The sequence below is a fragment of the Onychostruthus taczanowskii genome, unplaced genomic scaffold (genome assembly GCF_017590055.1).
Source record: "Onychostruthus taczanowskii isolate IOZ18803 unplaced genomic scaffold, ASM1759005v1 scaffold2, whole genome shotgun sequence".
Classification (NCBI taxonomy): Eukaryota; Metazoa; Chordata; class Aves; order Passeriformes; family Passeridae; genus Onychostruthus; species Onychostruthus taczanowskii.
Window position 1 is genome coordinate 21,676,869 of NW_024499239.1, and position 16,121 is coordinate 21,692,989.

The 16,121-nt window shown below is 41.4% G+C and overlaps 2 protein-coding genes across 7 annotated transcripts in view; one reads left to right on the forward strand and one right to left on the reverse strand.

Annotated features, from left to right (window-relative positions):
- Positions 1 to 2,148, reverse strand: part of CFAP99 (cilia and flagella associated protein 99) — a 51,959-nt gene extending 49,811 nt beyond the window's left edge. Inside the window, exon 1 of the mRNA XM_041402992.1 lies at positions 2,035 to 2,148. Within this exon, the coding sequence (XP_041258926.1) occupies positions 2,035 to 2,128 (94 nt within the window). The 5' untranslated portion in view covers positions 2,129 to 2,148. The remainder of the gene's footprint in view (positions 1 to 2,034) is intronic.
- A 566-nt stretch (positions 2,149 to 2,714) lies between these two features.
- ZFYVE28 (zinc finger FYVE-type containing 28) overlaps positions 2,715 to 16,121 on the forward strand; it is a 147,830-nt gene continuing 134,423 nt past the window's right edge. For all 6 annotated transcript variants that reach the window (XM_041403026.1, XM_041403027.1, XM_041403028.1 and 3 more), the window contains exon 1: positions 2,715 to 2,990. In XM_041403026.1, the coding sequence (XP_041258960.1) occupies positions 2,952 to 2,990 (39 nt within the window). In that variant the 5' untranslated portion in view covers positions 2,715 to 2,951. The remainder of the gene's footprint in view (positions 2,991 to 16,121) is intronic.

Sequence of the window (16,121 nt, forward strand, 5' to 3'; positions counted from 1 at the left end):
GGAGCCTTACCCATATGTCTGAGAATGTGTAGGACTTTTTACCTCGATTTTAATGTTCAGATGACAAGAACTATAATGCATTTTTTCCTACACACACATGTCATTGTGTATGAAAGACCAATGACAGTAATTATCAGGCCTGAAAGTCATTAAGCTGGTGTATTAATAGGAAAAAAAAGCGAATAAAAGTAACTTTCCATGGTGACAATAAAAATGTAATTTTGAAAATAATTCTTGTATTTTATATATCATCATATTTTGATGTCAGAAAAGAATGCCTTATCCAGATGATTCATTCCCACTGTTGTAAACATAATTCATTTCTTGCTTTTAAATACTGTGATAACATTTCCAGACACAGTGGTATTGTACTCTGCCTTTCAGCACCATCTTACTCAATAATTGCCTAGGTAGCACTTTTCATTACTAATCTCAAAGAACTGAAAAAAAGAGTTTGTCTGTGATTATGTTCAATATAGCCATTTAGGTACCTGTTATGATCAAGACAAAATGTCCAAATAAAAAAAAAAAAAAAAAAAAAAAAAAAGCCCAGGAAAACAGGGTTGGATCATGAGATCATGACAAGGGATGGCAAATACAGAAAGAGGCACCACTGTGCAAGGGAATCTCTGTTACTCCACTCCTCTGAGAGTAATTTGTTTCTCAGGTAAGAACCTGCCAAGGTTCTTACGCTCACAAGGGATTTTGGATAAGCGAGGGAGAAATATCTCTGTACTTCAGACTGAGTCATAATTCAGGCTCCAACAGCTCTGCCAGTAACAAATGCTTTTTCTTCTGGCATACCAGTAAGAAATTTGAGCTCTCCTGCTCTGATATGCACGCCTCCCCCCAAATAACAATCGTTGAACCCCAAAACTGGAATGTGAAAACAAAGATGTGTAGTAATGCCTTCGGATCTCTGAACATACAGGGGTTCTCAATAGAAAGGACACCTCTTCTAATGAAAGAAGCTGCTATTATTATTGTCAGTGTTTTAAAACATACACATCAGGAATAAAATGCTTTTGGTATGATATGCACCCTTATTTTCACACAATCGATTAGAAAATTACTCCAATTATTATGTATAAAAATGATATAAATTTACACTGTGTATAAAATGGCAGAAATTTTCTTCCATTATCAGCTGATTTTGATTTCAATTAAAGGAGGTGAGAACCTGACTTAACCTTATTTTACGGTGGAGCTTGGAGATATTTTGAAAACAATTACATAAGATAACAGTGGCCACAATTGTAGGAAATGGTTTCAATGACCTGAAAGGTTCTTTTAGGTTTTACATCTGCTGCCACGTTCCTGGCCTAGAAAGACTGTGATTGCATTTCCTCTAATGAAAGCTGTCCTTCTTAAAAAGAGCTGAACTAAGCCTCCCTGCAAAATTCAGGCAGATCAGATGGAAAATGTTCACTTTGAGGATCTTAATTTTAATTTTCATGTATTTCAATGTTTTGCATACCTACTGCAAGTGTTTTCCTTAATATGACATGGTATTTTTTATCTCTTATTTGCAGAACTCCACAATTAAATAGTTATTGTACAAAACCTCCTGCAAATAAGTTGTGTTATGTTAACGAGGTGAGTTAGCAAACGGACACCAAGGCTGGCTACTTGCCCAAAATTTCAGAGAGCAAATCCCAGCAACCCTGGGATTTGGGGCAGTGTAACACAGGCCCCCTTGATGTTTTCTGTTGTGCTTAGGGACACCTATTAAACATGAACGCTGGCAGAGAGCAGGTTTAGATGGGATGTTAGGGCGGAATGGTTCCCTGTGAGGCGGCGAGGCCCCGGCACAGGCTGCCCAGAGAAGCCGCGGCTGCGCCATGCCGGGCAGTGCTGCCCACGGCGGGGGCGTTGGGAACGGATGAGCCTTAAGGATCCTTCCTACCCCAACCATTCTGCGATTCTCTGATTGTGTGAAAATAAAGGGACGAAGGAGCCACGAGCCTGCCCGGGGCACCGGCCACTTGCACGCATCGGGAATTGCACCCGGCTCTTTCCGGAGGTGTCACGTACGGCCACATCTGCCTTGCACCGCCGCTGCCGCTCCCGTCCCCGGCTGTCCCCGCCGCTGCCGCTCCTGTTCCCGGCTGTTCCCGGCGCTCCCCATCCCGTTCCCAGCGGTCCTGCCGGGCCCGTGCCGTCCGTGTCCCGCCGCGGTCCCTCCAGACGCAGCAGCGCCGTTGCCAAGGAGCGCGAGGGCTGCTGGGAGCTGTAGTCGTGCTGCGAGCCCGCCTCAGTGTTGTGAAACGGCACTACCGGGGACCCGGAACTACACGAATGGGGAAACAAGATGGCGGCGGTTGTTTGCTGCCGTTGCCAAGGAGCTTTCGCCTCACCCCCCCGGCGTTCCCGCTCACGGGCTGCCAGCGGTCGATAACGGGCCGGTTGCCGGGGCACGGGCAGCATTGGCAGGCGCAGGTAGAGTCTGCGAGTCACGAGCGGACGCCCGCAGTGCGGCCGCGGAAAACTACAACTCCCGGCAGCCACTGCAAAAAGGCGGTCGCCGGGGCGCGGCCTGCGCGGCACGCAGTCTCCCCGCCCCCTTCGCGTGTTACGCAAATGAGCAGCCGGGTGGGCGGGGCGACTGCGCTGGCCCGCCCCGGGCCGGCACCCGATTGGGTGGAGAGGGGAGGGCGCGGGGGCGGTGTCGCGCATGCGCGGTGGGGCGGCGCTGCCGCCGGCCGCGCAATGTTTTGGGGGCGGTCGGGGCGGCGCGGAGCGCGCGGAGCCGCCGGACGGTCCCTGCGCTGACGGGAGCGCCCGGCGGCCGCTCCGCGGGGCGAGGCGGCGCAGCAGGAGGAGGACGCGACCCGGCGGAGCCTCCCAGCGAGGGGCACGGCTCGCCTCGGTCCTGTGAGCGGCGCGGGTGGGGAGCCGGCAGCTCCCGTGGCGGCAGCGGCGGCGGCAGCGGGGTGCCAGCGGCCGCGGTGATGATGAACAGGTTCAGAAAGTGGCTGTACAAACCCAAGGCAAGTTGCGAGGAGCCGCCGCTGCCCGGGGTCACCGTCACCCCGCGGCTGGAAGTCGGGACGCGGTTCCCGGCGGCTCCGGGCGCGCAGCCGCGGGGCGCTCCGCGGCCGGGAGGCGCCGTGTGGGGCGAGCGGAGCGGCTCCCGGTGCGCTGCGGGCTGCGCCGAGCCCGGGGTGTTCGGCCGCTCCCGTTGTGCCATTAACGCTGTGCGTGTGCACCTGGAAACTTCGTAAGTTAGGAGGTTTATTGGAAGGTGCTCTGTAGGTGAGTATTTTGTGCCCTTCTCGCTTTGAAATTCTTGGAGGGAATCCAAGAATCGCAGTTTGCTTTGCAATGAAATTATCATCTTCTGGCTCGAGTTAAGTAACAACTGTCTGGAGGGTGATCTTGTCTGGCATGTGATGTTCGGCTCGTAAATCAAGGACATGACTGCTTTTGAACATCTATAGCATCTTTTTCTTGTTCAGGCATTGCAGCAGTCAGTATAGTTATTCACTTTCTGAAGTGTTTGAGTTAATTGTCGCTTCTGTTGGTCGCTGTCAGTCGTTTTTTCCTATGCTTTACTGTCAGTGTTGGGTCTCGGTTTGTAAACCTTCCATGTATTCAGTTATTTGGGCTGAATTATGGCCAGTGTGTTGCAGTGGGGAAAAAAAAAAAAAGCTGAGGTGATGCTGCAAAATAAAAGTTCGTATTATGCTGGCTTTAGGGATTTTACATGTAGTCCTAACTCTTGAGTACTGCTGAGCACTTAATTGTCAGATATTGCTGCTAATAACTGCAAGGGAAATTAATATAGAGATTTAGTAACCAAAAATACAGTAATAAGTTATAGATAACTTTCATTGAATTGTCTTATATGTTTTATACAAGGGGAAAACTAAGGCAAGAATAGTTAATTAACAAAAAGAAAAACTTAATCTTAAAGATCTTAAATCTTAATCTTTGTGAATATACCTTTTTCACTGTTGTTTTAAACAAAACTCATTAGACTTCACCTGGTTTTTCTTTCTAATGGAGATTTTACCTTTTTGTGATAAAACTTGTTTTTAATATACTATCCCTTTGTTGTAAGGTGTGTGTTGGGCACTCAGGGTCAGTATCAAACAATGCATACTTCAAGTTCTGTGGGACTTCCCTGGGTGAAGGAACTTTTCAAGCCTGTTGCATGGCACTGGGCCTCATAAATCAGGAATACCTATGGCTGTTGGTTTAGAACCAGCACCACTGCTTTTTGTTGTGTATTTGTGCCTTCTTTGCCAACAGCTTTTCTTAGTTTCAGTAGCTTACAGCACCATTTTTCTGGTATTCACAACGGGTTGCTGGCGAATTGTAAGAGCTTCAGAAAAAGGCATTTTTCCTGGTGTGCCTGTTGAGTGGGTGTGGATGGTGTCATTAAATGCACAGAGGTTTGAATAGCACTTTTTATAGAGGGTGAGACTGAGGATATCACATGGAGAGACTGTACCTTTCCTGGCTGTATTGCTTGCCTTTCTATTTAAAGGAATTTGCAAGGATTCCTTCCCAAAAGAGCAGTGGGTCTGTTTTGAATGTAATGCATTTTGAAGAGGACTTTGCTTTATTCTGGTGGGAGCTCTCAGGACTTATATTACTTGTAACCCTCTGTTAGGCACTGTGGGCTCCAGGTGCATTTTATCAGGTGGGTTTTGCTACTCCCATTGATGAGGAATTCTTCTTTTGAAGTATTCCAGGTCCTGCTGTCATGTAATAAGACTTCTGCGTGGCAGCAGATTTTAATACCACTGGACATTTGGCCCAGAGCTTTGATGGTCCTTTTCAGTACCATTCAGAGGTACTTCTGAAGGTGAGGGTGGGTTGACATCAGAGTGCAGCAAATTCATAGTACAGCCTGCTCAGAAATCTGAATATATGGTTTAGCTTAATCCTAGGGGAACTATTTCATAATTCATCCCTGAAAAATCACGGCCCCAAAGCATGCAAATTAATTCAGCTTAATCTTTTTAAATGGTAGAGACAGGGAAACGGAGTAGAGGAGTGCGTAAAAGGTGAAATCACACAAGTCTTGGGGTAATCATCAGTTACTGCAAGATGCAGGACCTGCATCCAGGCAAGGATATTTACTTGGTAACTGCTGCTCTGTTTGAACATACCAAGAATGGCAGAGAAAATGTGGGTGTAGGAAGTGGAGAGTCTTGACTAATGTGAACGTGTCACGAGAGCAGCACGACTTCCCTGGATCCTTGTTCAGTCAGTGCTCTTCCTGCCCAGCTCTGTTCCTCAGGTATGCTGATCTGCCAGATTCTAATAAACCAGATCAAATGCCAGCAGTGGAGGTAAGCAGAGAATGAAATAAATAGCAGTGACGTGATCTGTAGAGCTGCTGGGAGGCAGACTTTTTAACTGATGTATTGGAGACAGAGCAGAGACGAGATTTTGTTTCCAGCCTTCTGTGCCACATCGATTGTTGTTTAATTTTTAAAATGTTGTCTGTAATATGTGTTTTGCTTTTGGGGACTGTGGATTCAATGCGTTTTTAAGTGTTTGGAGGGAGGATGGTGTTTGCTTCTGAGCACTTTGGCAGAGGGGTGATTTGAAGCAGTAGTGCTCTTGAATTGCAGTGCATCGGTGGAACAATTGTTATTCTGTTTGACCTCCTCAGGACACTGCAGGCTTCCCAGGCATCACCACTTTCCTGAGACAAAAGAATGATCCTGTCTAAATCAAGATATTTGTCTGTGTGCACAGATAGAATAGAAATGTTCCCTGCCACTTCAGGGAATTCCTTATCTTGTACCTGCTGGAGCATTCCACAGGTGTCCAGTCAGAACCTGCTCCCAGGCAGATCTGAACGTCCAGCCAAAATGCAAAACTGGGCTGGTTTTGCAGAGAGTTGAAAGGCATTTGATGTCCAAAGAATTCAGAATAATTTCTGTGAATGCTGCTGCTTAAATCTGGAGACTAGCTTGAAAAATGTGTGGGTAACTAGCTCACAGGGGTACCTGCTTTGAATTGAGCTCATGTTTATTGATATTTTGAAAGAGCTGCTTTGTGTGTGATCGGGGGAAAAAAGTGTCTCTAACCACAACTTCAATATGTTTTTTAATCTGTTTAACATAACAGACTGAAACATCTTCAGTGTGTGTTTATTTTTCATATTTTTATTTTAAAAATAGTGCTTATTTGGTGTTTATATCTCTGAATTTTTTTTGCTCCTAATTTCTTTCACACAGTAAATGTGAACTTCTAGCAGTTAAGGTAAAGAATTTATGTTCCTGTAATTCAGTCCAAATTTGTAGATGTTGGTAGTGAAGCTACTGCTTTGTGAATGCCTGGCCCCAGTTAAAGGATGCTAACAAAATATGCATGAAGTCTGGAGGTTTTTTTGGTGTGGTTTTTAACACCCCTCTCCTCTAAGAATGACCAAAGTGCCTTCAGTGCCTGTTTTAAATCAAAGGCTGTCTAACTCCCATGGGGATGTGAAGGTGGGTTTAAGGAAATGGCCCCAACTTGTCGCTAAGTGTTCACTCCTGGCTGCAAGTGGGTACTCAGCACAGCTCCTTCACACCCTGCAGAGGCTGAGCATCTTCTCCCCCTGGAGTGCTTGAGGTGCTGAGAATTGTCGTCGCTTTCTTCCCGTGTGTTTGTTCTGAAATACCGTTCATGGGTTTCTTAAATCTGATAATTACTTTCTGCAGCTGGATACATCTTCAAGAGGTTCTTGCTGCCTGTTAATGTGTGTCTGCAGTGGTGCTCTGTCAGCAGAAATGGCATTTAGGGATAAATGGAATGGCAGGTGCTTGGAGAAGCCTTGTTGCTATGTCTGTGTATAGTGCCTTTTTCTTACCTTTCTTAAGGTTCTTCTTAGCTATATTTCTATGAAAATCAGCCATAGCTAGTAATAATTATTGCTACTAATATTGTCACAGGACTTAGAACGGTAGATACATATGCTAATTAAAAAAAAAGGCTTAATTGATAGTAAAAGAGTATCTTGGAACAAGCAAGTAACATGAAGAGAGTATGCCTAGCGAGAGCAGTCACTTAAAGTAGAAAAGTGAGAGCCAGTTGCAAAGATGAAGAGAGTATGCCTAGCGAATCTAGAGCAGTCACTTAAAGTAGAAAAGTGAGAGCCAGTTGCAAAACTCAAAAATAGCCAAATAACCTCTAGGAGGGTCTGTATTACTTTGCACAAGGAGAAGTGATATTAAAAAAAAATAAAAAAAATAAAGTCCTAGGTGAATGTTGAACATCAAAAACTTCACAAAGACTAATCTTTCTCAGCAACCTTGTCAGGGTTGCTTAGTGGCAGAGCTGACTCCAAAAAGTAAAAGACGGGAAATATAATAGGAAATAGCTGATTTGGTTTTTTTTAATAGTATGAGAAGAAACACGTTTGCAGGATTTTTTGTAGGAAAAGATTGTAAGTAGAAAAAGGGATTTTAAATATGAATAGAAGTTTGTTAGAAGAATGAAAGGTAGTAAAAAAGTACAGAGTTAACTGTGCTTAACATGATGCAAAAAGCATTTTTAAAATTGGGTCAGTAGAATGAGATGCAGGAGGAGAGAGAATTATTTTGAGCAGCATTTAAATGGATGGAAATGGTCAGAAATGAAAAAGGACAAAGCTGCTGGAATTGCCAAGCAACTATTGATACTAGTTTAGGGGAGTGAATAAAAATGGAAGGATGATTTCCCAGTGATAGATGGAAAGCAGCTAGAATCTTATTTTAGCTATGATTTCCAAATCTTAAAAGGTTTGCTGTTCACAGAAGAGAATTAGAGTGAGTTTATTCTTGGGAAAAATGTCTTACAATGAAGAGTGAAAGAACAGGTAAACGCTATTTATAACTTACTTTCATTTGACTGGTGCCATACAGTATTCAAAACCTTTGGGCACAGCAGTCTGTGAACAAAATTTATTATTTAGTGTAATATTTATATTAGCAGCTAATGACTTTCCAAGACAGAAGATTGAGGAGTTTTTCTTACTTGAGAAAACAGCTGTTACTGGGTTTTTGAAAAGTCACTGTTTTAATGATCAGCTCTTTGATCTCACTTATCTGTGTAATTATTCTTGTTGCCCCTCTCTGATCAGAGTCTACAGCTATTTAACTACATTAATCAGTGTTATTGATAACAAGCCTGAGGAAGGCAACTTATAAATCATCATGCATTATTCAGAGTTTTGCATATTGAATTGCTTCATTTTAGAAGCACCATCTAGTGGTTTGAACACAAGTGTGGGAGCTAATAATTCTTTGCTGATGTATTGTAGCACTGCATCTAAATCAAGACAATTACCTGCAGTCATATTGTTTCTCAGCCTTGGTTTACCTGTAGCTGAAAAAGGGAATGAGGCCACTATTGCAGTTGTCTAAGAGAATTGCTTGTTTGTTTTTAACTACTCTGATGTGAAATGTATTTGTACCTTGTGAAATTATTTTTTGATGTGGATTGCTGTGAGCAGAATCATAATATATCAGATCCAAAGTCCATCTAGCCTGGTGTGATGTCTGGTGGTGATCTCTTTCTCTGTCCTGCAGCAGATGCCTAGGGACAAAGAAGAGATGATGGGAAGCTGCTGTTTCCTCTGGGCTCTTTTAAAAAATGTGGTAGTCTGCAGCATAGGAGTTTGTTGAGCTACAGATTGTGCTCTTATAATTCAACAGCTCATGAAGTTGTTTCTTTTAAATGACTAACAGTTTTTCAGTTAATTCATATTTCTGGTCTCCATGACTGCTGGTTTCTCAGTGCTTAAAGCTGAGTTTGATTCCAGTAGAGTAAACATTTTCTTTAGAACATTTTCAAACAGCCAGTGGTGTTACCTATTGTGTCCCTTGTCCTACAGACTCATCTTCTGTTGTTTCTGCAGGAAACCTGATTTGGATGTTTAGGTTCTGTTGTTTTCTCCCACAGTGTGATGGTACTTAACAGAATTTACAGAAAAATTACTTCTTAGAAATCACCATGCATTTGTCCTAGGTTATTTTAGAGAAATGACAAAAAAACTCCCACTAAGAATATCCTCAACACCGGACCACAGTAGAGCATTTTCTTACTGAACTAACTGAAAAATAAAGTGCAAATGCTGTTGATGTGCTGCATTTAACTGCTTTAATAGTTATGATGATCTACTTTCCTGGCAGTTGTGCTGGCAACATTGACTTAAATTAATTCAGTAAAACTATTTTTAAATAATGGTGTTAAAAATAAATTAATTGAAGGCTGTGTATGTTTATTTGGCTCACATTTGAAGACTGACCCACCTTCATCGTGCATGTGAAAGAGCAAGTTTCTCCAGCTTGGTTCTTTTACTGGAGGATGATGCTAAATTTGAGTCTGTCTTACCTGTTCTCAGCTGAGTCTTTGTTTTCATATTGGATGCACTCAATATTCCAGCTGTTCATTGTATCTCAAATGACAAGTTGGGATCACTGGTGTAATGGCCATGTGCCCCCTGCTCTCATTCAGGAGGTGATCTGCTGCATTCCATGCTGGCTGAGGCTCTCGAATCCTAAAAACTCGAGCTGCCCCTAAGTCAGCTAAAGCAGAGCACTTAGCCTGGCTCTGGTGGACAGCTCAGTGTAATAGGATATGGTTTTCCTTCGGGGCAGTGTCAGCTGCCTGCTTCTTGAAAACAGGTCAGTGACAGAAGTTGTAATGCATTTTCTAGAAGTCTAGATTTAGGGTGGAGCAAAGAATGAGGGTTTTTTGGGAGATAGGAAATTTGGACAACTTAAATATAATGTATTCCTGGCTTGCCTTGCTGGAGTGACTGTAAGGTCTTGCTCTTATTTATTTGTTTTGATGACGAGGGTCAGACATACAACATCCTGTTTGTCTGTTCTGCACTGCACCCTGTAGGGTTTTCCTGCTTGTCACTCCAGCAGTGAGTGGCTTCTTTGCATTCTAGCCTGACAATTCCTCTTCACCTTCCTGATCCCATCGATGGTGGTTTTTCCTCTGGTCCCTCTACACATTCACCACCCTCTCCTCCATTGCTCTTACTGCTTTTGACACTGTTTAGGAATAAGATGCTCTGAAAAGCTGATAAACAGGAGCTGAGTTGTGCCTCCACTTTGCGTAATCTTGGTAGGCCATAAACTTGTTTTTCTTCTCTTGTAGGGTCTTTATTCAACCTGATAGTCATTCAGAATGAATAACGTAAGAGTGGACATCACATCAGTACTGGGTACATCATTCTGTGTGAATGAAAGAAAAGAAAGCAAATGGGGAAAAAAACCTGGAGGGGACAGGTGAAGAAGATGGGGTTGAAGAAAAGACTTGGCATAGAAATGGAAGAAAAATTGTTTGAGAGAGGAAAAAGGGAGGATGACTCTCCTGCTCTTTCAAAATGCCTGCTCTTTATTTTGCAATGGAACACAGGTTAATTTAAGTCAGGCTGATGTTTATGCTGGAATGTGTTAATTCCTGTCATCAAGTGGCACTTTGATCTTTGAGAGTCATAGGTGGCTGAGGCTAAACTAACCGGATGCTCAGGGTATTCTGCATTTCTGCTTTGCATTCTTCCAATTCTCACCTTCCTTTGTAGCCTTTTAATCTAGGAAACATTTCCTGACATTCTGAAGTTCATCAAATGGTCAAAACTACAGGGTTTTTTAGGTTATTGTTTCCTGCCAAGAAATCACCTGAGCTTGAAAAGGGTCTTGAGTGTTTGTCCAGAAATGGGTTTTGGATGTTTGTCATATAATAAACTTCTTACCAATGGTGTGGGCTCTCATAGTAATGTCTCTTTGTCTAATTCTCCTTCTGTAAGCACCAATCTCCAGGCAGAAATTTTACCTTTCTGTGTTGGTCCAGTTGTTGAAGTCTGTGTGCTCTTAGCATACCAATGAGAACATACCAGCATTCTTCCTGTAAAACCTTCCAAATCCTCTCCAAGCACTGTCTGCTTTTTACTTTACTTTCAAGATGCCTGTATAGAGAGTGGATGTCTGCATTGCTAGATATTTAATGTTTTTTGTTTGTTTGTTTTTTTTTTTCCTAAGTTTTTTTTTGTAAGGCTGGACCAGGACATCTGGTCTAGTCAACAGCCTAACAAAAATGTCTTGATGGTGTTGATGTCATTTTATGGTGCAGGATGGATGGAAACCCTTACAGAATAAGGAAGAGTTTAGTATGATGTAAGGTATTGACAAAAATGCAAAGGGCCTTCAGATCTCATCTGGAACCTGTGATTTATTCTGCTGTGTATTTTGGGGAATCTTGCAGGTCCTCACCCAGGTGTAAGAGATGAAGTGGGAATGGCAGCTAGGTTTGTCTGTATCCCTTGGTGATGAGTGCTGGTTACATGAGATCCTGTAAGGACACGTGGTGCCATGGGTGCTTACTGCAAGTGCACACAAAGGCCTTGTTTGTGTGGATGTAATTTTGATTGCAGTGATTTTTCTTTAAGTCCGTTTCTCTTTGATATGAATGTTCATGGTGGAGAGTTTGGCTGGATCTAGAGGTTTGTTTTAAAGACCATAGGGAGCAGTGTGTTCTTTTGAGGAATGATCTTCCTGTGCACTGCACAGCTGTCTTCCTTTTTTTTGGTAAAAAGTTGAGCAAAAGGAAGTTATGTCATGATCAGCAAGAAATAATTGGAAGAGGCCTTATGTTAAAAAGTGCTTAATTGTGCACTGGCAGGTGCTCACTGCTGTTAATTGTTAATTTGGCTGATATTTTCTTTATATTGAAGTAGTTGAGAACCCATGTGTTTATGTTGGAGAGTCAGGTTTCGGCTGTTGTGGTGGAGTTCTGGAGTTTTGTGGAAGGGTATCTTCAGTAGTTTTATTGTACTTTGATAGTTCCTTTGTTAATGGTTTTGTTGAAGCAGCTGACTAAGTATATTTGAAGAGAATATTATATCCACAGCAAGTATTCTCATTTTCAGTAAAACTGGTTTTTGTATCTGGTTTTTGTTTGCTTTGCTGTTATTTGGTTTTTAAAAAAATTTTGTTTGTTTCTTTTTTCCCCTAGGCTATATCATATCCTTGTGTCCAAACGTTTTGTTTACTGCTTGCAATGTCTTCCATTTCCCTAGCATTACTTCCACCTAGATTTTTTGGTGGGGTTTTGTGTATGATTGCAAACCTGTTATAAATTTCTTTCCTTCTTGATTTCGGTCAGGATACTTGACAAATACTAGACCTGATAGTAGTGGTGACAGTAGGAAGACATGGACTGAATTAGAAGGGCAGTAGGCTTTTTCTCTTCACTTCTTTCACTAGAAGAGACAAGGAAGCAAGGCTTCTTATTGGGCATTTAGGCATTTATCTTTATTTTAGAGTCTGTATTCTCTTGATAATTTTTTTGTCCAGTGACTTTTGAAGTTATATTTTCTCAATTAATTTGCCACACTATTTCTTTTGACAGTTAGTTTATTTCAAGAAGCCTTAGTCTTAGGTTGTAACTGGTTTTCAGTTTATTTCTTTTTCTGTTGAAATTTGAAAGTTACTATTTGGCAGTTTCATAGTGCTGTTTATAACTGATACAATAAACCAATAAGTTAATGTTAAAATAACTCTTACTTCTGAATTTTAAAGTATTTTTAGATATGGAACTGGGATGCAATTTTTTCAAAAATGAATTCATCTTAAAGATTACATGCTTTTCAGTATGAAAACATTAAAACCATGTTTTGCTCTGTATTAGAAATGCTCAGTTAATTTCTTGGTGTAATATATGTATATCTTTCTTCATGGATATATAATCTACTCTTCTGATGTTAACAAAGTAGTGTTGGTGAATTGTAGGTGCCTCATTGTATTTATTTCCTGTGTGAAACAAAGAGGTTGTCTATTGTATAATGTCATCTGACTTGTTCAGTGCATTTGATCAGCTTGATTAGCTTTTTGATTAATTTAGAAATGAAATATATCTGGTAGAAATTAATACTTAGTGGGAAGTCATACACTGTGAAGACAGTAATTCATGAGTAATCCTGAAGAGTTGAGAGGTGACAACCTTTCTCTTGAAAATATTAGTTTTACTGTAGGAAAGATAAAGACAATTTTTACTTAAGCCCGGAGTAATTTGTTAGCAGTCAGGTCAAGCAGTGAAATGTTGTGAGGTCGGTTCCAGCTCTTTTTACAGTTATTTCTCAGTCTATATATATCCACATGTGCCTGCATGTTGTGTGTGATCCAAAACTTGTGTATCCTGGGAAGTCATACACTGTGTAAGACAATAATTCATGAGTAATCCTGAAGAGTTGAGAGGTGACAACCTTTCTCTTGAAAATATTAGTTTTACTGTAGGAAAGATAAAGACAATTTTTACTTAAGCCCGGAGTAATTTGTTAGCAGTCAGGTCAAGCAGTGAAATGTTGTGAGGTCGGTTCCAGCTCTTTTTACAGTTATTTCTCAGTCTATATATATCCACATGTGCCTGCATGTTGTGTGTGATCCAAAAGTTGTGTATCATCTGTGCGTCTTTCAAATACAAATAGTCATGTTTGCTGTCTCTGAAGTGGGGGACTGAGGCATGAAGGTGAGAAGAGGTTATTTGGTGCCCTAAATGTAGCTCAATAGCCAAACCAGCCAGAAAAGCTTAATTTGGGGGTTTCTCAACCATTTTGTTCCTTATTTGCCACTTCTTACTATCCAGTGTTTTTTATGAGGTAATTTTTCCTTTTAGGTTACCCTGCAATATCATTTTACAGCTGAAGCAATAGACCAGATTGTATGTGCTTTGCTGTTCAAAGACTGGAGTGCAACTTACTGTTGCCATATGTTTGGATTTAGTGTCCAACTCCTCCTTACAAATGAGAACATATGGGAGATAGGTAATGGTGATTTTCAACTGTTAATTAGTCATGGTTAAAATGATGCCTCACTAACCATCCCTCCAGTTAGTTCTGTCTTATCTCCCCCTCATGGTAGCATCTCTGGTGTATATGGACTTGCAAAACTTTTGGGGGGAGAAAAAAAAAGGTTTCCTTCCACTGAAATGCTTCTGTAATTTGGAGGGAGTGAGTCCTCAGCTGAGGTGGGGCCTTTTACTTTCAGATTTTATGTTTTGTTTGCTCTTTGTGAAATCAAGTTGCTGATGTAATGCTGCATAGTAAAACAGGAATTAGATGCTAAGTGCTGGTATTTGTGATGTAAACAGGCTTTACAGTGTTGGATGAAAATTTTATCAGCAATGACTAATCTTAACCTTTGAACCTGTTCATTGCAAACTCATGATAGGATGTTGATTTTAGTTACTCGGTGACAGTCTGGTTACTTGAACCCTGTTACTATACACTGTTTATTACTCCCTTCTTTTACTGCTTATTAGGCAACTTTTCTATAGCAATGACTGAAATCTTCTGTAAAATAAGATATGGTCAAATATATTATGCAATGGTGATCGCTTCAGAGCATAGAGAGGCATATTTTTCTGTCTCCAGTGTCCAGGATACCTGACTCTCATCAAGAATTTTTGTGCACTCCCATTGTGAATTTTAAGTCAACCAGGACTGTAATGAAAATGCAGCAATGCTGCTGGTGCCCAGCTGGTTTTTCAGCTTGCAACCATGTGCTCCTGTCTCAGCTCCCCGAAGCTGGTGTTGGAAATTGTGTAGCTGTGTCTATTATTGGATCATCCTTCTAGCACAGGTGGAAACTTCCTTGCTTTGTTTATATAGTTTTACAGGCTCAGTTACCAGCTTAACTGGGGAGAGGGGCAGCACAAACTCCTCCTTTGGTGGCAGGATGGTCTTTATATTACCTTGTACCAGCTGTGGAGTTGCACCTTCAGTGTCTTTAGGGCTTCTGTTTTATGTTCTACTTGTAATATAAATACTGGTTAAATGAAACCCCAACCCAAATGGCACAATTCTATTGCTCTGTGTGTTGTATGGAAGGTGTTAATTTCTGTAACACAGAGGCCAGTCTGAAACCAAGGTGAAGTCATGTGGGGCTGAAGAGTTGGACTTCTGATTCAATTCTGGCATAACATAGGCACACCCAAAGTTATTTTTAGGTGAAATTAAGATGCAGACTTTGTGTAAAATGTTAATGCAAGTAATCTTGCAGTGTTAGAGGCACAGATAACATGTCTTGGAAGAAAACCTCTGCAGGAGTGGCAAGGCAGTGAGCTATGCAGAGGATGAGGTTTTCATCTTGAACTGCATGGTGCTCTGAGCTAGCTGTTCTTACTAAAAAGAGCTGTGAGGATATGTGGTGAATGCTTTACTGTGAGTTTGGCATATCCATTCTCTGTTTCAAGTTCCCTATGTGAATTATCAAACTTAAAACTTGTTAATTTTGGGCTTGGAACCAGTAGAGTAAAAGATGGGCTAATTACACTATTTAAACATTAAAAAAAATTAAATTCTTTAAAAGCATTTCCTCTATTTAATTTTCATCAGCTGGCTCAGAATTAATATATTGAAATTACAGTATTGTCAGATACTGTAATATTTTCCACTGTGTGCTTACTGTAATGAGATTTAGAAAACTGTAAGAAGGAGGAGAATACAAATCCTTGTTAATTTTAGCCAAAAGCAGTTGGTTTTCTTCCATTTTTTTTTCCTTGCACTTTAGTTTTTGAAATCTAGCAAATAAAAATTCTGCACAGCTAAATAAAAAAGTAACATCTGGGATACACAAGATGTACTCTTACTTTGTAAAATCCTGCCCCTTACCTGCCCAGTAAAGCAAGCAGTACCTGCACAAGTCACTGCATTCTGCACTGAGTGGCACTGCACCGCTTTGGAGTGGCAATGAGTGGTCACAAAAAGAGCTCAAAGTTTTGCTCTTCTTGAGGAGCAACTCTTAAAGCAGCAGAAGCTGCTTCTAGGGAGGTTATTTGCTTAAGCAACTTAAAAACAATATGGAGAATGATATTAGATAATGTGTTTCCATGTCTGTGTGCCTGCTTTCCCTGGTCCCCAGCCCATGAGATCCATGTGGAGCAATTAGGTGCAGGAAAAAGGCAATGTGGTGGAGAAGGGCTGCATTCCTGATGCTATTTCCACTGATTACACCTTATGTTGGTGTGGGGGAGGAGAATTTCTTTTGTGATTCATATCACTTTTCTCTCTGGATAAAACAAGGTGTTAAGGGAAGTCCATTCTTAACCAGCCTTCAGAATTATTTCCAAATCCTAATTGTTTCAGTGAAGGATTTGCTGAGGAGTATGGGGATTGAATAGAAACT